Genomic DNA, 21793 nt, shown 5'->3' with positions numbered 1-21793 from the left:
ATATATATATGTATAATGATAACATGATAGATGATATATAGATATTGACACTTGATAATGTGTTTTCGCTCGTTATCAAAAAACGAATCATTCAGTTCAAGGCCGGACCAAGTAACCGCACTCAAGTCCGAGTGTGTTAAATTCTAAGTCCCGAGCTCCTTTTCTTAGTATCGACAGTGTTTGTCGTTGAAGCATGAAAATAAGAGAAAAAAAAGCTATTGGGACGCAGAGGGATTTTTCCCGACGCGCTATCTGACGCTCAACATTAGTTTGATTGAGAGGGAACGTCTCTCATCTCTAAACCTTTTGTTGTTTTAGAGAGAGAAATAGTGATTTTGTGTGTGACAAGAGAGAAATCACGTATGAAAATGAGGTTTAGAGTGATTTATGTAGAGTTTTCAGGTCTAGAATTCGGTACCCTTTCTTATATGGCAAGTGGTGTATTAATATGCGTGAAGGAGGCTCAAGGAGCCTTTTGGTCGAGGGGGCGCCTGCGCGATGTGCATTTGACGGCACGCACTCCCTTGACCGATGCGATGGAAGAGCAGGAGCCTTTGGGCGTGCCGGGGTGAGACTAAGTCAATTGATTAGTAAAATGGTCAGAGTTGTAAGTTATCAACAAAATAACCAAAGTTATGTCGTCAAAATTTTGTTTGACACTATCATTAGTTTTTTTTTTATGATGCATATAAGCAATTTACACGTTTTAAAAAAACTTAATCAGAGGTTCAAAAAAATTATTCAAACCTATTACATGTACATTTTTTTTATATAAATTTTGGATATTCAACTAATTTTAGACAAACCTCGACTATTTTACATATCAATTAATTTTAGATAAACCTCGACTACAACGTCCTTATATTTATGTTTACAACTATTTTAACTATAGAATTAGTATTATTAGTTCTTTTTTCTTTTAGGGTTTAGAATTTTATTTAGATAAGGATTTACAGTTTAAATAAAAAAATCGTTTTCGAGCTTTTAGTAATCAACATTCTTGTGCCGAGTATGTACCCGAATAAATTTCCCTATTAAAAGTAGAGAAGATTATAGGAATAGTGTTTATAAAGTGCAACATTTTAAAATTCTGGTTGTTTTAATTTCTTGAAGAAATAGTGTTTTATTAATATGTAAACAGTTATTTCATATTATTTTCCTTATACATGACAATGTAAAGGATAAAAAAAGTTTAAAAAAGGCTAGGATTGTAAATAATTTTTGTAAAAAAATTTATAAACATGAAAACACTATTTTTGAGTAAAAGCTTTAAACACTCTATTTTTGCGGATAATGTAATAGAAACGCTATTACATGCAATTTTCATATATATATATATATATATATATATTTTTTTTTTTTTACAATTATCTAATTCAAAGATAATATTTCCAAAATAGTGGTTGTTCTAATCCTTTCAAAATAATATTTGTTTCATTCTGTAAATAATTATTTGAGATTTTTTTTGTTACTAGTAAAAAGTGTCAAAAAATATAGTTACTACTATTTTTTATCAAAATTATTAAAATTGCTACTAATTGAGACAATTTCCCCATCACTAATTACCAATGAGTTGTTAGTTCTAACATTTTGGGCTCATTGACAATATTTGGGCTGACAATGGGGGCCCATATATAACAGGCCCAATAAAACACCATTCGGCAAACCGGCGTAAGTTAATAGCTGATCTACCTTTTATCCCCAAAACGTTTGTCACTCCCTCTCTCTCCTCAGTTTCCGTAGAAACAAGAAAATTATTGTATTTTCGTTTCCCAACAAAATTTTCTCAGGCTTTTGAAAAGATTGGATTGATGGAATAAATCTGAAGTCTTTCTTCGTATGGTTCATTTTTTTTCTTCTCCTTCCAAGATTGTTGAGGCTTTGAATGAGGTAAGGAATTGCTCGCTTTACTTTTTATTCTCAACTTTCTTGGAAACTCGATTAAATTCAGAATTAGGGGTTATTGGTTGTGGAGACAAAATATAGGCGTGTTTGACGTTCGTATGATAGGAAAGCATCGAACTTTGTTTAGGACCTATTTTTTTTTTTTTTTTTTAAATTTTTGTGTGTGTGATAAATGATCGGGTTTGAGGTCTCTCAATATAACTGTAACTTTTTTTTTTAATAACAGAATAGCTCATCTTTGGGGTTGGTCGTTCAATTCGTAGTGTTATAGAGCCGAGATCGATGAATTCATGCTCGTGACTTTTGTTCGACTGTTGTTTCGGATTTTAGTATAGAAAAAGTGACAGGTCTCAGGTTCAAATTGATCTATGTTGTCTGTGTTCTAAGCGTCGAACTAGTGATTTGGAGTTGGAAATTTAGTTTTTTCTCTTATTTTTTCATCTTCTTCTTATCAGGACTTAGTCTTTGAAATTTAGGAGTGGTAAAAGTAATTCCATAGACTCTGCTTAAAAAACATGGACGACACCGAAGACGATGTGAGATATCCCCCGAACCCCTCTTCGAGCCGCCAAAAGATTCCTTTCCTGGGAGGCTCTTATCCGAGGCCGGCCAGTACTCAATACGAAGAGGAAGACGATGAAGAAGATGAAAATGAGTTAGAACAGGAAGAAGAAGAAGAAGAGGAAGAGTTAGAGGAAGAAGAAGAAGAAGAAGAAGAAGAAGAGGAAGAAGAAACTGTAGCCATCAACAACAACAATGTCGCGACGAACGGGTTTCCCTCGATCCATAAAAACGTCTCTGACCTCGACGACGACAGCGACGACGACGACGACGACGATGACGACGACGATGAGAACGATAACGGCGGCGACGAGCCGAGAGAGTACGGCGGCGTCGATTCCGAGAGGCACCGGAAGAAGAGGAAGCTGAAGAGCTTGATAGCGAGCTACGAGTTCGCTCCCCGGGTGGCTCCGCCTCCTCCGGCGACTCTTCCGACTCCGGCGAGGCCGTCGGCGGCGGCGGCGGGGAGGAATTCCCTGACGGACTGGACGGAGCGAGAGACGTTCGCGCTGTTGGAGTCGTGGGGCGACCGGTTCCTCCGGCGGGGAAAGAAGAGCCTCCGGACCGAGGAGTGGCAAGAGGTCTCCGAGAGAGTCTCGGAGGTCTCGAAGGTCGCGAGGACCGAGACCCAGTGCCGGAACCGGCTCGACACTCTGAAGAAGAAGTACAAGAAAGAGAAGCTCGGCCCCGGGCCCAGCAAGTGGGTCTACTTCAAGAAGATGGACCTTTTGCTCTCCATTTCGTCCTCCTCGAAGGCCCAACAACAAGAGGAAAAGCCCAAATCCTCCGCGGCGCGGACCGGGCTCTCTTGCGGGATGGACTCGGGAGAGTACGTGTTCATGAACCCTAGGGCTTACCTGAACCGGGCCAACGGGCTCGACGAGATGAGGGACAGCCCCGGGGACTCGGAGTCCGCGGGCTCCGATGGCTACGGCTCCGACGGGCTTCCGCCGAAGAAGAGGAAGTACGGCCGCGACAACGACAACGACATCGACGACGGGTCTTCTTCCTCGTTGAGGCTGATAGCGAAGTCGATCCACAGGTTCAGCGAGATATACGAGAAGATCGAGGCGAGCAAGAGGGAACAGATGGTGGAGATCGAGAGAATGAGGATGGACTTCCAGAGAGACTTGGAAGTGCAAAAGAGGCAGATCATGGAGAGAGGGCACGCCGAGATCGCCAGGATTCGCCGCGGCGACGACGATGATGAAGATCTCGACGATGTCGATGTCGACGTCTCCGCCGAGAATGGAAGCGGATGATCATGATGTGTTTTTTTTTTTTTTTTTTTTTTTTTTTTGGGGTTCTGAAGTTGATTCATCCAACTGGTCATGTCTGTATTAGCTCTGTGTAACATATCTCGCGAGGCAATAAGACTGTCTGTCAATGCACTGTATTTTTAATAAGTTCGCTCTGGAAAAAGAAAGAAGAAGAAAGTTGGATCAAGTAAACCAGAATCGATTTTTAGGACCTAACGTGTTGTGTCTTCTATGTACTACTGTTGTAACGACTCATTTGTATTAGTTGGGGGGAGAAAGGAACCATCTTTTGAATATCCAGTTCAGTTTCATCATATGATCTTTTTCCCGGCTGTAAAATTAGGGATGTAATCTGACTGGGTTGGTCGGTTTTTTCATGTATTGTCGAAACACGAAGTGACAACTATTTTGATATTTTTGAAATTCAAACCAACATTTCGAAATGTAAAAACATGAAGTATACTTTTGTCCAATTCAGTTGTCATATTTAAAAAAAAAAGGTCAACTTTGTTGTGATTCCTTTTTTAAACAAAATAGTAATACATATATAACATCATCATGTGTTAGCAATTTATAAAAAAAAAAATTAAAGTTCAGGTTGGTTTGACTCAATCGAACTACCATGAAATCTAAATCTGAGAACGGGTTAATCAAGGTCTGAGCACTACAATGATAAACTTTACCAGGCATATCCCCTACTTGTAAGTTGTATTAACTCTATTTATTTTACTCCAAATTTGTAGTTAAAAAAACATAGGAATAGCCGTGTCCGGGAATGAACGCATCAGAGCCAAGCACGAACAAACACAGCTTTCATCTGACAACATTATAATATTCGAAACCCATCTCAGACCCACATACATTCTCGTGTTCTTCATTTATAAAGGAACAATATCAGCCAGTTTGTCCCAACCCAACCCATCCAACAAACTATCATGTCTCCGCGTAAAAAGGAGTCCCACTATTATATCGCCCCACTCATAGATAATAGAGGACCTTCAGATATGTTTCAGTTAAGGACACAAATAAATAAACTCTTTCCAAAGAAAGAAAACATTATAAAGCAGAAAAAACACGAAGACAAATGTCTCAAAACTTTAAGAATAAAATTCATATTGGAAACAAAAATTTGACACAATCCTCTGGACAAAGTAGAAAAATATAGTAAACACATGAAGCTCGACCCAGCAGAGTCTTGTAAAGCGAAGTCTTGATCTCCTCCTCCAAACAAATAAGCAGCACAAAAAGAGACTAAACAAATAACATATCTTCTCTTATAAACCCTCCTAGAAAAAAAATCCGGATTCCAGAGACCCACTACAAAATAATAACAATAACAATAAAAACCTGAGAAAAGACCATTAACTGGCTTTACATAATAATCATCCTTTTTTAAAACTTATAAAGTTAGCTCAACAAAAGCAGTGTCTCAGGCTCGGACAGAAATACGGAGTTGCTTTTACATTGGACTCGTAAGGGTGGGTCTCTCTACGCAGTTGGAGAAGCTTCAGGCTTTTCGGTTTCCATTGGTTCGCCGGAAACCGGTGCCTCGCCGGAATCAGCCCCGGAACTCTCAGGGCTAGCAGCGGTGTAGGAATCACCGCCCTGTGTGGATTGCTCGCTTCCCTGATGAGGCGGGGTCGCCGGAGTCTCTGAAACAGCTGGCTTTGCAGGCGCAGGTTTAGGTTTTGTCATAATCGGTCTACAGAACCTATTTGGCACCCAAAAAAAACAATTGAAAAACACGGTTCAAACGTTTGCGATAAAGAAAATTACCATAATGGGTTTCACTCCTATGATACCGAATAAGTTACCTGTCTAGTGCCTCTGCCTTCTTCCTGACATCGGCTGACAAAAGGACTGGAGAAGCGTATTTCGGGAGCGAATCTTGTTGCTGCTTCTTCTCTCTCAGCCACGCCTCTGCTTCCACACACTCATTCAAGACCTGAAAACGAGGGTTGATCGTCAATCGCTCGAACAACCAAAAAGCAGATATTGAGATTTGAGACCTAGGAGTGAACCCATTATTACCTTCTGTTTCTCAGAGATATCGATGTGATCAAACTTGGCATCAGTCGACACCGCGGCTTCCCTGTAACTGTTGATACAGTGACCAAGCTGATCGATCACGGTTCCTCTCTCTGAGTGCTCTTTGTACCGTTCATCCATGGGGTCGCCTTGCTGTAAATTATTAAATAAAAAAATTGAATACTATCCGTGTACGAAGTTACCAAGAAAACGAGATAGCATGAACAAGTTTTGTTTCTTCGGAATTTTCAATTTGGGAAAAGGAAAAGCGAGAACAAGCATGCAAAAAGGTATAGGGTATACCTTCTTAAGTTCTTCAAGCTTGGCAATGTAAACACCTTTGGTTTCATCCTCGCCATCTTCATATAACCAGTCCTCAACCTCCTGAAGCTTAGTCATGAATTCTTCCTTCTCCGAAGGAGTGACAAATGACTCAAGCTTATCACCCAACTTGAGGTGGACCAAAAAAAAAATGTTAGAACAAGCACAAAACTGAAAGAGTATAGGTGAACTATCATACCTTGTTTCTCATTTCATAAACATACGCCTCAACGGCATTTTTCTTGTCCTTTGTCTCTTCCATTACTCGGTCTTGTAGAGCCATTTCAAACTCTTTCTCTATGGCTTTTTGCACATCTCCTGGTAGCATTCCTCCGTAGACCAGCTCGCTGACAGGGATGTTTGTTTTCTTTACCTTTTTCTTTGGAGCATCAGCCTAACAAAATGTGACAGCAGCAATTAGATCACAAACATTAACTTCACAAAGATTAACCCATGCCAATTGCAAGACTGAAGATAGATAATAACCAGGAAGAAAGAAAAAAAAAAAGACTGGAGATTGATAATCAGTCCTTTTTCAAAATCATAGAGATAATATATATAGTAATATTTACACATGAATTACACTCTAACCCTTGACTCACAACCATGTAGATCATTAAAGTAAATGCACCAGAGGAACCTAAAATCGAACTGGCTTAGGTATTCAATATACCAATTTCAAACAGACTTAAGATACATAACACCACAGAGCATGTGAAGAGATAGGATACTCTGGCATTATTCTAATAAAGAAACAAATGCATGATAATAATAAAATAGAACAAATGGGTTTTTTTTTATTACAGAAATAACAGTCTACCTTGGTGTCTGTTTCCATGGGTGCAGTTTTGTCCGGAGATTCAGAGACACCATTTTCCGCACCAGAAGCATCAGTGGGTCCCTTTGGATCTTGCATATTCACATCACAATCGGCTGAAGTTGGCGGTGCTGCTTCACTAGAAGCGTCATCAGTCTCCATCTTGTTAGCTTCCTTGGGTGCCTCCTTAGTGACTGGAACTTCAACCTCTTCCTCTTCCAATAGCTGCAATGCAAATAAAGGCCAAAGTTAACAAACTTACGGAAGAAAACTCATCATCTACTACTGGACCAAAGGATGTCAAAACTTACAGTTGCCGATTCAACCGAGACAACTCCATGCAGGCTCAAGCGAACTTTAACCTTGAGTTTAGATCGCTCACTTTTTGTTGACTGAAAAGGACCAATCTGCAGAGGAGAGTAACGCATTACACAAACATGTTAAAGTGTCCCTGTAACAGCCTCTCAACCATTTTTCAGCGAACATGTAAATGTGGAATTCGACAACTTACCGTGTAGGTGCTTATCTTCGCAGGCCCCGGCAAATCACTGGCATCAGCATACTGCACATCCACTGTGAATGTACCCGACCTGTAAAATGTAAGTGCTTTGATACTAGGTATCGGGTTTCCCTTGGGGAACACAACAGTACTTTGGTGATTTTCGGCTCCTCCGTTCTGGGCATCCGGAGCAGCACCTTTCCATGACAGAGCGATGGAGAATGGGAAGGACTCATTCACCTATATATTCAACAGTGGAACAGTCAAACATCACAACCCAGATATTTTCACAAGAAATTACGGACAGCATAAAGTAGCTCATTTATCAAGTAGATTTCATTTATTTAATAAGCCCACTAAGAATTCTTGATCATTGTATATGCATAATTTTTATCTTCATATCCAAGTGACTAGTGCAGGAAAATACCTGAAAGTCTCTGACTTTGAAGGTAGGACTGAGAATTGCGCATTGCAACGCAGCACCACGGGCAACGCACTCACTCGCATTCATCGTGCGCCTCGGCTCCTTCTTAAAGAACTCGGTCAAAATCTTGACAATCGCGGGAATTCGAGAGGCTGAACCAACAACCTCAACCATGTGAACATTCTCCACGGTGAGCTCAGCATCAGCGAGGGCCTTCTCCAAAGGCCTTTTCACCCGTTCCAAGATGGGAATACTGATATGCTCTAGCTCATCACGCTTTATGAACCCCCGGACATCCTTCTCGTCCATCAGGCACTCAATATTCAAAGGCGCCTCGGGATTTGCGCTAAGCATTTTCTTCAGCTTGTCACAAGCTGCCCGTAACCTAAGGCAGGCCCTTGCATTCTGATGAACGTCAATCTTATACTCTTCCTTGAATTTCGCGGCAAAGTGTTGGAACAACACTTCATCGAAATTTCTACCCCCGAGATTCCGATCGGATGCGTGGGCAAGTACCTTCAGCTGCCCCTTCTTGAAGCCGGCAATGCAGACTTGCATGCTTGCGTGCCCAATGTCGACAAAGGCAACGTTCAACTGATCGCTTTCGGGCAAGTCGGTCTTATAAATACCATAAGCCAGAGCGGTCGCTGTGGTTTCATGAATCAAGCGCAGGGGATGAAGACCAGCAATAGTTGCCGCATCGAGAACCGCCCTTCTCTGAAGATCCGTGAAGTAGACGGGAATACCAATACAGCAATCAACAACAGCCGCGTTAAGGTTCTTCTCAGCTATGGTCTTCAAATCCGAGAACACCATACCCAAAACTTGGGTCGGCGTGAAAGTCCTCACTTCTCCCAGGTAACGAGCATGGATCAACGGGTAGCCATCCGGGCCTTCGGTCACGGTAAAGGGAAACGCTTTCAGATCCCTTTGCAACTCGGGATCGGAAAACTGTCTGCCGATCAGCCTCTTGATCTGGGACACCGAATTCTTGGGGTTCATCATAGTCGAAGCAGCTCCCGCGGTCCCAATGAAACGCTGTTTATCTCCAAAGCACACGATCGCTGGAGTTTCGCGCTTCGACTCATCGTTGAGCACTACATCAATCCCCCGCTGTCTTGCGACGGCTACGATGCAGTTCTCATTTCCGAAATCGAAACCGACCACACTCATTCTTGCTAAGTGCTGATGAATTCAATTTAAGACACTGCATTAATCAAATTAAGGTTCAAGTTAGAGACAGAAAGCTCCTTAGACTAGATTAGAATTGTAGAACATGATTATTCGGACAATCCAACCACAATACACATATCATCAATCGATAGTCAAAAGGCAGTCAAATAAATACCCATACAGATGCAGAATATGAAATGATATATCGAAACAAACACCTATTATCAACAAAATTCCGAAGCTAAACTAAATGCACAAACCACTACAGCTCGAATCCAACTGAAACCACGATCCTCCATTAATCACATCGCAATCGCGCAGCTCAAAAGTAAAAACAATTAAAAACATAATGAAAAAGAAAAGTAACCTAGATTTTAAAAATAACAACCAGCAACGAAAAAAAAGCGTAAAAAAAAGGAAACCAAAGTTAACACAATGGTCTTGTCTCAGATCTAAAAAGTCCGAGAGATCTGAATCTGAGCTGAGGCTTTGAGAGCATACCTTACGAGCAGTGATCAACGACGACAAGGAAACGAGAGAAAAATGAGGGTTTTTGTTTTGGGGTTTTATTCTAGAACTCTCTATTCAAACCAAAATGCCTTTCACGACTCTGAAAATTTAGATGTATATAAACTATCTCTGTGTATGAGAGGTGTTGTTCACTTTATATTCACCGAAAATAAAAATAAAAATAAAAAATAAAAATAAAATAAAAAAGTCGTTCCTTTTATATAGAGAGAAAGAGAGAGGGAGAGAGAGAACGAGCGATACACAATCCAGGGATTTGTGTGGAATTTTCTAGTATATTTTTTTCTTGCTATCTCTTTTTTATTATTAAAATTGGGATATTTATTAAATATTTAATTTTGAGTTACTTTTGTAGAAAAAAGAGAGAGAAACTTAGGTCAAATTACTGTAGAGGCGTCTAGGTCATACGAATCTGCTTCTAGAAAGATCTACGGACATCGCGAGTTTTGACGACAGCCTAACAGAGAAGGAAAACAATTTCCTCTTTTGTAAGATAGTTATTTTGGGCTTTAATTTCAAAAGGCAAGAATGGGCTTGTTTCTGTCTGAAAATGGGCCGGGCTGATGTAAGGTAATCTCAAATGGGCTCGTGACCCGAATACGGACAAGAAAAACAAATACGCGCTATATGGCGGGAAAATTGTGTTTTAGGGTTTGATATCGAGACTGAAGAGGGAATTAAGAAATGGTCTGATTTCTTTTTCTTTGTAAAAATTTCGCGGTCGTTCATCGTGGCGTCGATCCAATGCCGACGTACAAGATCAGAGGCGTGGATGTCGATTTCCCGTTCGAGGCCTACGATTGTCAAATCGTTTACATGGACAAAGTTATTCAATCTCTCCAAGATGTAAGTCTCGTGTAATTCTCTCACTTTTATATTCCCAATCTATTAGCCATGGACGCTGGAATTTTACGGGACTGAGAAGTTCGAATCCGCTTTCGTATGATCTAATTATTGGGCGTTTCACAAACTTGTCGCCAGACCTAGATTAACATCAATGTAATGAAATCCTACAATTAATGGTTTTTTTTTTATTCTTCGAATAATTTGGCAGAAAAGTAATGCGCTTTTGGAGAGTCCGACGGGAACCGGAAAGACTTTGTGTCTTCTTTGTGCCACTTTGGCTTGGAGGAAGAGTTTGGGCAGCTTCTCAACTGGGGTCAGTGTGCTCAGCAGCCAAAGTTCGGGGGTTTCTCTGTCGCAGTCACAGTCGGAGCCAATGTCACAGTCGGAGTCATCGACCTCGAATCTCCCCACCATTGTGTATACCTCGCGAACTCACAGTCAGATTCGACAAGTGGTTCAAGAGTTGAAGAGAACTTCTTACAGGTTCTGTTTCATGTCACGAGATTTTTGTTTTTTTGGTACTTTGAGCTAATATTTGCTTGTGAAAAATGCTCGGTTCTGTTTTTAGGATATTTGAAATGTAGAAAGAATAGCATAATCATCAGTTAAATGAAAATGTATTATGAGGATTAAGCATTATCATCTTTAGCTTAAACTATTCAATGTTTGTGATTCTTAAATTTGAGCATTTCGTGACTATCATCTTAAAATCTAGTATTTTCTGGTTTGGGAATAAGTTTCATTTGCTCGGAGAATCGCTCTTTCTAAATGGTGATATTTATTATTTAATTTTCTGATTATTTGCTTTTTGCAGACCTAAGATGGTGGTATTAGGGTCCCGAGAGCAGCTATGCATCCATGAAAGAGTTAGTTCACTTCGAGGAAAATCACAATCAAATGCATGTCAACTGCTTCGTAAAAAGAGATGGGAAGAACGTGGCGAACCTGAAAAACAAGATAAACCTCAGTGTTCTCATTATTATCGCGTTGCTGGTATGTCAATCGAATTTCATATGTATTTTTTATGGTTAGGGGAGCAAATATCATATAGTCCATAGGGCACGCGAAATTTGAAAACCTTTTAGAAATAATATATATAAGTTTATTATTATTATTATTATTATTATTATTATTATTATTATTATTATATACACATATAACCCTAAGGGGTTGGTCTAGTGGTAAGGACGATTCTTGGGACCTTGTCAGTCCACGGTTTGATTCCCCCTGGATGCAACAATTGGGGCCACGGGATAATGCCAGGGCCTCGTGGATTTTAGTCCGGTCTAACCCGGACACCACGGTTATCAATATATATATATATATATATATATGTATATATATATATATATGTATATATGTATATATATATATATGTATATATATCTGTAAACAAGTTGATTAATGAGTTTAAGTATAGCTGAAAATTAATTAGGCAGTTCAGGTGTTTTTTGATATTCTATTGACAGGGAGGGCCCATCTCAAATTACAAATCAAATCATTATTTATAGGCTGCATGATCTTAAGACATCTAGAGTTATCAATTCAAAAGACTCTAGATTATTTCTGAATATAATCCATATAAGAGAAAGTATGATTTCTGTTGGATTATTGCCATGATACTAATTTTAGTCAGATCGCTTAACTTGTCCTTGTGGTTAGTGTCCTGCTTGTTTGTCTGTGAACGTCATAGTGGAAGTGATCTGCAATAATGTATCTGAAGAATATTTGAATTTCTAAATTAATTGTTTCCATGTAATAACTGCAGGTTACCTGAAGAGCAATCCGTATCTTGGAAATGAGCCTATAGATATCGAAGATCTGGTCAATATTGGAAAATCATCTGGGCCGTGAGTTGTTTCTTCTATCTTGTGTTTCGGCCTTCTTTTATTCTGTCACATTTTGGCCCATATGCTTTTCCCCTCTTTTCTATCCTGGTATGTTATTGCCATTTGTTTAACATTCCGTGTATGAGTAATTTCTGTTTGCCCATTTTTTTACTAGGTGCCCGTATTATATGTCGAGGGAGATCCATAAGGTCGTTGACATTTTATTTGCACCTTATAACTATCTCATTGATCCTGCCTTCAGAAAATCTCTAAGTCTAAATTGGGCCAACAGTATACTCATATTTGACGAAGCGCACAACCTGGTATGTTGCTGGATTTATAATCGACGTTGAAAGTAAAGCGTTTCGTACTACATTAGATTATTTACTTACCGTGAATTAAAATACAATGCAGGAAAGCATATGCGCTGATGCAGCTTCTTTTGACTTGCCTTCTACGCTTCTTACAACGTGCATTTCTGAAGCGAAGAATTGCATGGATATCACTGTAAAAAGAATGCAAAGATCAAATGACAAGTCGAATGACCCAGATAATTATGCAATTCTTAGAGGTAAACTAAATCAGTAAAGATATGCTATCATGATGGCCATAATAAAACATAAAGTTCCTTCGTTAATGATGTATCCCTTTTGTGTTGAGCCCCGTGCCTCTACTTTATTTGGTTGCTTTTATAAACCTTACTTCATATGTTTTATTGCATTGATAAAATCTCACATGTTGCAGCACTTCTTCTGAAGCTTGAAAAGAGGATCGCTGAAGTGCCTCTTAAATCGAAGGAATTGGGATTCTCCAAGCCCGGGCCTTACATCTATGAATTCCTTGCTGAGTTGAATATAACTCATAAAACTTCCCAGCAACTTGTCAGTATAATAGAAGAAGCGATGAAACTTCTGGAAGAAGATAATCAGCAAAAAGGAAAAAGTAATATATGCCGACTAGAAAGCATTAGCAACATGCTTAATATAATTTTCAGGCATGATAATGCTCATGCAAACTACTATCGGGTAAGCTCTGTTAGTTGTTTTCATCATTAATTGAGTAATGCGTGGTATATATTTCTATAGATGTATATTAGTATTTTAAGAGGTACTGATGAATAGATCCATCCGGTTCATTATTAGGTCCACGTGCAGGAAGTTGAAGCAAGTGCATTAGATGGTTTAAAAGGTAAAATTTTAAGTTTTGATCCATTTCAATTATTCTTTAAAAATTATGAATTTATGAATCAAGGAGCTGTTTATTTATCTAATTGATTGTAGCTACAGCTTAAGAAGAGATATTGTGATTGTTCTATTGATAGCGAGTCATGTAAATTATAGACTGCTTTTGTAGTGGTGAACCTAAGATGTTTTCTTAATTCAGGTAAATCATCTAGGAAACTTAGCTGGTGGTGCTTTAATCCAGGAATTGCAATGGAGGAATTCGCCAAAAAGGATGTAGGTTCAATTATACTAACCTCTGGCACATTGTCTCCTATGGATTCTTTTGCTCAGGAACTAAGACTGTAAGTAGCGTTCTACATGGTTAGACCATTTGATTTTTTTGCACATAACATGACTTTCGGTTGGAATATTTCTGAATGATTACCTCAGAAACTTTCCAGTGCGGTTGGAGAATCCTCATGTTATATCCCCAAATCAGATATGGGCTGGAGTTGTACCAGTTGGTCCTTCGGGCTTCTCTTTCAACTCATCTTATCGAAGTCGTGATACTCCTGAATACAAGCAAGAGCTTGGTAATGCAATAGGTATGTAGCGTGGCACATGTGTTTCAGTTTGGTTATCTGTTATGAACTGCAGGTATTCTATTGTACAACTGGTTGAACCCAAGAACTACCTTACCGAGAAGACTGTTCTCTTAACTTTTGGATTTCCATGTTTCAGTCAATTTCGCTCGAATTGTACCTGATGGACTGCTTGTATTCTTTCCATCTTACTACCTCCTGGACAAGTGCATTGGATCCTGGAAAACTACTGTAAGAATGCGAGCTCTACTGGTGAGAGGAAGAGCTCAAGTTTCTTTAAAGTGACAATTTTTTTTGTTCGATTCATGCAGAGTGATGCTAATTCAATGACGATATGGGAAAGAATTACAAGGCATAAGAAAGCTGTCGTGGAGCCTAGACAGTCTACACTTTTTCTAGAGTCAATCGAGGTTGCTCAAGTGAAAAAAAAACTACCCACTTTTTTTGTTGCAATGATTTCAGGTCGATCCACTAAGAACGTAATCGCATCCTTTTTCTTTGGCAGGATTACATGGCTAAGCTGAAGGATACCTCTACTTCTGGTGCAATATTCTTTGCTGTCTGCCGTGGTAAGGTATGTCTAGTATTGAATGGAGAGAGTACTCTGTTTACCAATCACTAGTATGGCTGGTGGTTTTCGACATGTGTTTGACCATTGCTCTATACTTTTCTTGTGTGCTCGTGTTTTTTAATTTCTTTATGATGTTGAAGCTCATATGAGGTGGCTGATCACTTGCTAGGTAAGTGAAGGTCTTGATTTTGCTGATCATGCTGGACGAGCTGTAGTCATCACTGGTATGCCATTTGCTACGTTGACAGACCCAAAGGTACGAGCTTCATCACTGATATCGTATATGGACATTTGATCATTTTCATGTGCCCTTACATATGATTGGAATAAACAGGTTCGTCTGAAACGTGAGTTCTTGGATGAACAGGCACAGACTCGAAGAAAAGCACACCAGGTACATTGCTTTCTTATAGAAGACCTTTCAAACTCTGTGAATATATCTCCTAGCTACAACAATGACCTTTCACTAATATTTGCTGTCATTAAATCAAGTTAACGTCGCAAAATCTTACTGGAGAAGAATGGTACAGTCAACAAGCTTTACGAGCTGTAAACCAAGCTGTAGGACGTGTAATTCGTCATCGCCATGACTATGGTGCTATCATTTTTTGTGACGAAAGGTTATACTTTTTTTTTTCTTCTGGAAATATTTGTCCTATTAGTGTGGAAAAATTAAAAATTGTTCATTTTATTCCTATTCTTTATTTAAACAGGTTTTCACATTCAAATCGTCAATCTCAAATCTCTCTTTGGATACAGCCTTATCTCAAGGTGATTAGGATTTATCCTTCTAAACTACATGTGTACCTTTTCACAACAAACTCAATTGTTTTCAAGGTACTAATTTGTTTTTGTTTCCACAGTCTTACCCAAAATTTGGGGATGTCGTGTATACATTGACCAGATTCTTTCGGGATGGAAAAGATCAGGGTCTCACTAAGTTGAAGTTGCTAGAAAGCAAAAACACAGGTAATAGCTGTCAAATCAAAGGCCACGTTTCAGGTCTTGGAGTCATTAAATGTGCTATTTTCTGTTCCTTGAAAAGCCGAGGAGAATAAAACAAGCACCGGTGATGGATTCTTGTCTATTCCTTCACTTTTGCCTCTGCTATGTTCTAGGTACGCTTTCTACGACAAAACTGGCTGTGGCGGAGAAGATTAATGGTGACCCATTCGGAGATGTTTCACCATCCTTGCTAGGTTCATCAGCATCAGTAGATGGTAGGTTCTCTCTCTCTCTCTCTCAAAATAGTATATGATTAGACTATGAAAGCTTTACTGTAGGACAATAACTTTGCCTTCTCTAAATCACTGTTGGTGATATCATGCATAGGATATCAGTATTTTTGAAAGGTGTAAGCCTCGATAAGATATAAATTTTTTAGGTGTCAGAGACTCGCCACTATTTATTTCTTTTCCATCAGTTATGATTTTTATTTAATTATATTGTTTGTCTCCTTTTATTAATAGGAGACTCAAGTGAACTGATAATGGATGAATCTCCTGACAGATTTAATTTGGCTAAGTCTCAGCGCTCGGTGAGTCAGTTGGAACAGATTTTGCGCAAAAATTATTTTGTAAACTTACTGCCTGGATATTTTATTTCAGATTTGCATATGTTCTCAAGGGAATTGATGAAGTTAATGTTTTGCGTACTTGCAGAAAAGAGAAGTTGGTGAAAGTTGCTCTATACTATTGGAGAAAGTTCTACCTGCTAACCGTGCATCGCTTTCTTCATTTAAGCATCAATCTGTTATATCAACTTGCTCAAAGGAGAATAAGTTGCTTGCTTCTTCAGGGAAAGCTTTCCAGTCCCTAGATAGTACAAGATCCGCTTCTCCTGACATTTCTGTTATAGATGAAAAATCCTTAAGGGAAATATTAACACCATGCCCTTCCAAGAAGCGTAAAGTAACAAGTACTAAACATGGAGTTTCTCGTGATGAACAAAATCATAGTGGCCATCTAAACAACGTGAGAAGTTGTAAATCAGATGGCTGTTCTTCATTACCCAATTCGCTGGATTGTGATATCATCTGCCAGGAATCTGACAATAAACTAGTACAAAGTGCTCAAAGTTCTGTTTCCGATCTCCGCCAAGATAACAGGACAGCGAACACGGAGACTGCTAATCAGAAGAACAAGAGTCAGTCAAGTTCTATGCCTTCCAGTGCTGTGGAAACTAAAGGATCTGAATTTCTGATTCAGGTACCCTGTTATGTAATTTATAGGTCCAATTACTTGAGTGTGAGGATTTTGGACATTGGTGGGTAGTTAGGATATTTATTGAGAAATTTGTATATACGTTAACGGAAAATTAAATTAATTGTTATTTAAATTTGGAATTATGCCCCGAACATGGTGTAACAAAGCTTCTTGGGAAGCTTGAAATTGCGAATAAACTCCTTAGATATCAGTAAGGATGGCAGAGGCTTGCAGAACATATTCTAATTTAGAGAGCCTAGAATTCGTGTAAACATATTTCAGGAATGCATGTGGTCCTAAAAGTTTGTGTACAGAGTTCGGTTGCTAGTTTTTCTTTTTGCTGTTCCAACACTTTCCCCTTTCTATTAGGAAAATTCTATGATTCATACTGTTACTATATTCCTTACAGGTTGGAGAGAAGCTAAGTTCTTCTGAGTATAAAGAATTTGTAGGTTCCATGAGAGCACTCAAATCCAAAGCATTGAAGATAAAAGAAGTCTTGGATTGTATTGCAAGAATATTTTCTGGGCCTGATAGGTTCCCTCTTCTCAAAAGGTATTTCATTTACATGGCATATTGTAAGTACTTTGTTTTGACTTCGATCTTGTAATAAAACAAGGCCCAAATTAGAAGCTATTACTCGATCAGTGGTGTATATACGGTTAAGAGTAAGCTGTTTCTTGAATTTTTAAATCTCATGCATCAATTTCCAAAATCAAAAGAATAGAAAGAAAGAATTGTTATTCCCCGTTTTTTCAGTTTGTCACGAGTACGGCCTAGTATGTTGATAATCAATTTATTTCATAACTTCTTTAGGGCTATTTCACAACTTTACTAATTCTCGTCGGCCACCATCAACAGGTTCAAGGATTTTATCCCTGCCAAGTACCATTCTCTGTATGAACAATATCTTAAAAAACCCGAGTCTGACAGCAAGTGAGGTCCTGGGTAAGATTAAACATTTTCCATTATATTATCTGGATTTTTGTTTCTTGCTCACGAAGATGCACATACACCAGCATTTGGTTTATTGTACTTTTACAATGAGAGGCGTTATAAAATTGGGTTTGAAAAAGGCAAACCACTAGTATTGAAGGTTTTGAAACGTGTTTTGGCAAAGCTTAAGGCTGTTTATATACTTGATATCTATTATTTGAAACTGATAATCACTGGTCTTTTAGCTAGATATAGCCCCGGACATTCTGCAACATTGCACCGTTAAATTAAAGCCAAGAACCACCCCGTTTGGTTTGACCAACTTCTGGAAGTATTTTGTTAAAGATAAACAATACTTGAAATTACACAGTAAGTACTCGGAACAATTAAAATTGGAATTCTTTTTTTTAAGGTATGGTTTAGTGAATTATGTTTTTCTGTTGTCAGGGATTTCGCTCTTCTGGATTGAAGCAGATTATAACAACTTTTGTCCTTGAAAGGTTTTTAAATACCACTGAAGCCTCCTGATGCTTATGTAAACGTACTACACAATGAGCCAGCAAATCTTGGCGTGTAATATGTATATAAATGTACTATTCCCTCAATAAAAACAATATTTTTGTGTAATTCTTTCCCATTTTGTCTTGTCGAAGTAATTTAGCTTCTATGAAATTTTGCATCTCGCGGCTGTACCGCACCTTTAGTAATTTTCCATGTTGTCTATGTATATTTTGTCTCGTACCATGGTATTACCGTGGTATTTCGTAGTATTTGATGAACATTCGGGGTATCTCGTATCATGGTATTCTGCCGTATTTTTTAAAACCCAATGTTCGGATTTGAATATGAAAAATTGCCAAAATTGAACCGAATTAGTCTAGTTTTAGCCCTAGCTCGAATAAGTAGATTGTTTAGAGAGAGCTACTTTCCGAACCTTGGACTCCTCGAAGCAAGGTATGGTGGCTATGGATCCTCGCAGGTGCCCTATTGGACCTAAAAAAGCTTGAACATTTGCCAAGTGTGACTAATTGACTATTTTAAGGATTTTCCAAACTGAAATTCATTCAAAAAAGAACTTTAGCAATGGTAGCCTGTCTTTAGATATATAATTATATAAAAACTCAAGTTTTGCCGTATAGCTAACTTTTGATAAATTTTAAGTACATAGTAACGGGATTTTATTAACAAAGCCAAGAAAATATTAATAATTGTAAATGTTCGTTAATAATCGTAAATAACCATCAGACTTTAAGGGTATAAATGAAATAGTAAAAACGTTCAAATAATAACACATCACCTTAATCGCTATTTAGTCAAAAGTTACAAAAAGTTAGTTATTCAGCAAATCTCCACAAAAAATGCTCTTGCATAATAAAAGCTAAAAAATAAAAATCAAAGGAAAATTTAAAGCTCCTTGATAAATGAGATGAAAGAGCTATGGGTTACAACAAGTCGCCTCAGGTCACACGTACCATGCTCAAATGTTGAGACTGAGTTCTTAAGAGCTTCTGAATTCTCCATCCCCATCTGGGATTCACACACATAGGAAAAAAAAACCACAAATAAATGAAGCTTGGATCTAATTCATGAAACCAACAAGAAGTGTCAAGACAATATCTTAATAGTAAATACAAAGTAAAATAACAACAAAATAAAGAGAGAGAAAAAATCCCTCCATAGATGACGGTGGAGGCGGGGTAGTCGACTAATGAATGTTCCCAAAATGAATACATGCTCTCGATGGTGGTAACAGCTTTGAGCTCTGAACGCGAGTCAAGAAATACTAATCCGCCAAAGACATGAAAAAAAGGGAGAAAAAGTACCTTATAAAAAACTTTTCCCCGTAAGCCGCGAGTACTCTGTTGGTCAAGACCATAAATTGGAGTCTTCAGACTTTGAGGATGATGGCAACATCTTGAAGTGTTTTTACTGCTCGGAGACTTGTGCGTTTGCTAGGAATCAATCAAGGAATTGTTGTCAAGTAAAATGAAGCCATTGTCGGATGATTTCATGTCCCATAAAACAGACTTCTTCGTAAACTTGATTTTATTGTCAATAAGAAAAGTAGTTATATTTATGCTCATTTCCTTTTTTCAAAATTAATTTTTTGCAGGGAGAGTTAGTCATATAACCTTTAACAATTAAACCAAGATTCATGCGCTATACTATGGAGACGTATACATGAATTATGCTATTTCTTTAATATTTGAATAGTTATACAAGTCATTTGGCTAGTTATAACATTTTTTTTATTGCATGATTAGTTAGAAATAAAAACATCTATAAAATCCTATATAATATTTGCTTTCCATATCCATAGTGATTGGGTCACAGAGCACTACATCTACACTAATATCTATAAATATTATTATGTCTATAGAATATAGATATATCATCGCAGTAGGATTTTCATTGATTTAAGTAGACACATAAGGTGTATGGGAATAAACATTAGCATATGAGATCAGATGTATAAGTTAGAAACTTGGATGAGGACCGACACATATTGGAGTTGGAGCTTTGAGTAAGAGCTTTTGGGTTGTGAGAAGATAAAATGTCTTGCGTCCTAAGCAAGCATGTCCTGTTTTGTTTTCTGATGTATTTTCTGTTTGTTTATTTGCTTGTCGTTTTTATTAGTCGATTACCAAAACGACCGGTCGTTTATTAGACTTGGTTCGTTATTGGGTTTAGACTTGGTTTTAAATACTGATGTGATGTTTTCCTTTTTTGAATTAATAAAGAATGTTTCTTTTTTCTAAAACTTCCCCAAATTCTCTGAAATCTCTCGGAAGCTTTCTTCGTCTTCTCGATCGAGATCTCAGATTCAATATGGTATCAGAGCGTATCCGCGTTTTCTGAGATTCTCGCTTTCATCTTCATCTCCAATTCTCGATTTCAAGCTCTCTGTTTCGCCGCCACGATGAAGGATAGTGAAGCTACATCGACGGAGACTCGCGTCAACGAAATTCCAAGACCTAGACCGATCAATGAAGATCCATTCTCGCCCTACTATCTCCACCATTCTGATGCGAATGGATCTTCTTTGGTTTCGAATGTTCTGACCGGAGAGAATTACATGCCGTGGAGCAGATCGATGTTGATCGTTCTTGAAGCCAAGAACAAGCTCGGTTTCATCAACAGCAAAATCACGAAGCCTCCGTCAGAAGAACAAGAACTCTTGCGATTGTGGAGCCGCAACAACAGCACTATCATCGGATGGATCATGAATTCGGTGAGCAAGGAGATCGCCACAAGTATTTTGTTCGGAGGAACGGTGAGGGACATCGGGAATGACCTAAAGGAGCGTTTCCAGCAGAGCAATGGACCAAGAATCTTCCAACTCAGAAAGGAGTACGTGAATCTCGCTCAAGACCAGAAATCCATCGGAATCTACTTCACTCGATTGAAGTCCGTTCATGAAGAGCTGTGCAATTTTAAGCCGGAGTGTACTTGCGCATGTACTTGTGGAGGAAAGGCAAAACTGAGTGAATTTGCACAGTCCGAGTATGTAATGCAATTTCTCATGGGCCTCAATGAGACGTATACTCATGCTCGTGGACAAATCTTGCTCATGGAGCCTATACCTCCAGTGATGAAAGTATATGCGATGTTGACTCAAGAATAGACACAAAGATCGGTTAGTACAGACGCTCTGGCATTGGTTGATCAATCCAACACCCTAGCCATGGCGGTTCGTGATGAGCAAAGGAAATTCAAGAGCAAAGACCGACCGACCGACCTGCACTCATTGCAAGATGCAAGGACACACAGTGGATAAGTGCTACAAGATCCATGGTTATCCTCCTGGATACAAGTTCAAGTCCAAGCCACAAGCAAATGCAGCGGAAGGATCTAATCATGGAAACGCAGTGGAGAGTGGAACAAACGGCACATGCTCGCATCTCTCCTCCGATCAGATTCACCAACTCATCAACCACCTGTCCAACCAACTTGCATCCTCAAGCCCGACAAATCCTGGCATGACAAGTGACGTCAATATGACAACCTTCAACACAGGTTTCCATGGTTTGGTTAATTTCACTTTACCTTCAAATTTTGTTTTTGGTTCGTGGATTTTGGATTCAGGTGCTTCAAGGCTCATTTGTGCTGAGAAGTATATTTTTTCA

At 38.8% G+C, this 21793-nt stretch overlaps 4 protein-coding genes across 5 annotated transcripts; 3 read left to right on the top strand and 1 right to left on the bottom strand.

Moving 5' to 3' along the window:
- The first annotated feature begins 1689 nt into the window (after nucleotides 1-1689).
- On the top strand, nucleotides 1690-4154 carry LOC149386585 (uncharacterized). Of its 2 annotated transcripts, XM_089626017.1 has the most exons (3): nucleotides 1695-1890; nucleotides 2132-2252; nucleotides 2361-4154. In XM_089626017.1, exon 3 carries the CDS (start codon nucleotides 2421-2423, stop codon nucleotides 3726-3728), a length of 1308 nt encoding a protein of 435 aa, XP_089482143.1. In that variant the 5' UTR covers nucleotides 1695-1890; nucleotides 2132-2252; nucleotides 2361-2420; the 3' UTR covers nucleotides 3729-4154. The 2 variants fall into 2 exon arrangements, with proteins under 2 accessions (XP_089482142.1, XP_089482143.1); XM_089626016.1 differs by lacking the exon at nucleotides 2132-2252 and having other exon boundaries at nucleotides 1690-1890.
- Nucleotides 4155-4821: 667 nt separating this feature from the next.
- LOC149386584 (heat shock 70 kDa protein 14-like) lies at nucleotides 4822-9757 on the bottom strand. The gene is made up of 10 exons (XM_089625127.1): nucleotides 9489-9757; nucleotides 7818-9021; nucleotides 7403-7630; nucleotides 7203-7298; nucleotides 6895-7116; nucleotides 6274-6468; nucleotides 6057-6203; nucleotides 5757-5906; nucleotides 5540-5670; nucleotides 4822-5436 (listed from the first exon to the last, which is right to left on the bottom strand). Exons 2-10 carry the CDS (start codon nucleotides 8985-8987, stop codon nucleotides 5214-5216), a joined length of 2562 nt encoding a protein of 853 aa, XP_089481253.1. The 5' UTR covers nucleotides 8988-9021; nucleotides 9489-9757; the 3' UTR covers nucleotides 4822-5213.
- A 412-nt stretch (nucleotides 9758-10169) lies between these two features.
- On the top strand, nucleotides 10170-18034 carry LOC149386583 (RAD3-like DNA-binding helicase protein). The gene is made up of 24 exons (XM_089627249.1): nucleotides 10170-10361; nucleotides 10570-10844; nucleotides 11176-11354; nucleotides 12130-12211; nucleotides 12366-12513; nucleotides 12605-12761; nucleotides 12935-13215; nucleotides 13333-13378; nucleotides 13574-13715; nucleotides 13804-13958; nucleotides 14095-14186; nucleotides 14267-14365; nucleotides 14461-14529; nucleotides 14696-14782; nucleotides 14861-14920; nucleotides 15019-15146; nucleotides 15240-15297; nucleotides 15390-15495; nucleotides 15645-15746; nucleotides 15996-16063; nucleotides 16188-16733; nucleotides 17140-17285; nucleotides 17592-17678; nucleotides 17912-18034. The coding sequence occupies exons 1-23, from the start codon at nucleotides 10260-10262 to the stop codon at nucleotides 17668-17670; spliced, it is 3207 nt and encodes a 1068-aa protein (XP_089483375.1). The 5' UTR covers nucleotides 10170-10259; the 3' UTR covers nucleotides 17671-17678; nucleotides 17912-18034.
- Nucleotides 18035-19103: 1069 nt separating this feature from the next.
- LOC149386582 (uncharacterized) lies at nucleotides 19104-21291 on the top strand. The gene is made up of 2 exons (XM_089626534.1): nucleotides 19104-19134; nucleotides 20459-21291. The coding sequence occupies exons 1-2, from the start codon at nucleotides 19104-19106 to the stop codon at nucleotides 21289-21291; spliced, it is 864 nt and encodes a 287-aa protein (XP_089482660.1).
- Nucleotides 21292-21793: the final 502 nt, after the last annotated feature.

The sequence above is a fragment of the Urtica dioica genome, chromosome 9, assembly GCF_054948205.1.
Source record: "Urtica dioica subsp. dioica isolate 48M chromosome 9, U.dioica_male_clone48M_v1_H2, whole genome shotgun sequence".
NCBI classification, from domain to species: domain Eukaryota; kingdom Viridiplantae; phylum Streptophyta; class Magnoliopsida; order Rosales; family Urticaceae; genus Urtica; species Urtica dioica.
Note: the sequence above shows the minus strand (reverse complement) of the source record. Positions and strands in the feature narration are given on the sequence as shown.

Coding starts and splice junctions, on each gene's coding strand:
- LOC149386585 (XM_089626016.1), top strand. CDS start 2,421: ATGGACGACACCGAAGACGATGTGAGATATCCCCCGAACCCCTCTTCG.
- LOC149386584 (XM_089625127.1), bottom strand. CDS start 8,987: ATGAGTGTGGTCGGTTTCGATTTCGGAAATGAGAACTGCATCGTAGCC. Junction 7,631..7,817: donor TCAAAGTCAGAGACTTTCAG/GTATTTTCCTGC, acceptor TTGAATATATAG/GTGAATGAGTCCTTCCCATT. Junction 7,299..7,402: donor CGAAGATAAGCACCTACACG/GTAAGTTGTCGA, acceptor TCTCCTCTGCAG/ATTGGTCCTTTTCAGTCAAC.
- LOC149386583 (XM_089627249.1), top strand. CDS start 10,260: ATGCCGACGTACAAGATCAGAGGCGTGGATGTCGATTTCCCGTTCGAG. Junction 14,530..14,695: donor TTGCTGTCTGCCGTGGTAAG/GTATGTCTAGTA, acceptor ATCACTTGCTAG/GTAAGTGAAGGTCTTGATTT. Junction 14,783..14,860: donor CTACGTTGACAGACCCAAAG/GTACGAGCTTCA, acceptor TGGAATAAACAG/GTTCGTCTGAAACGTGAGTT.
- LOC149386582 (XM_089626534.1), top strand. CDS start 19,104: ATGGGTTACAACAAGTCGCCTCAGGTCACAC. Junction 19,135..20,458: donor CAAGTCGCCTCAGGTCACAC/GTACCATGCTCA, acceptor ATCTCTCGGAAG/CTTTCTTCGTCTTCTCGATC.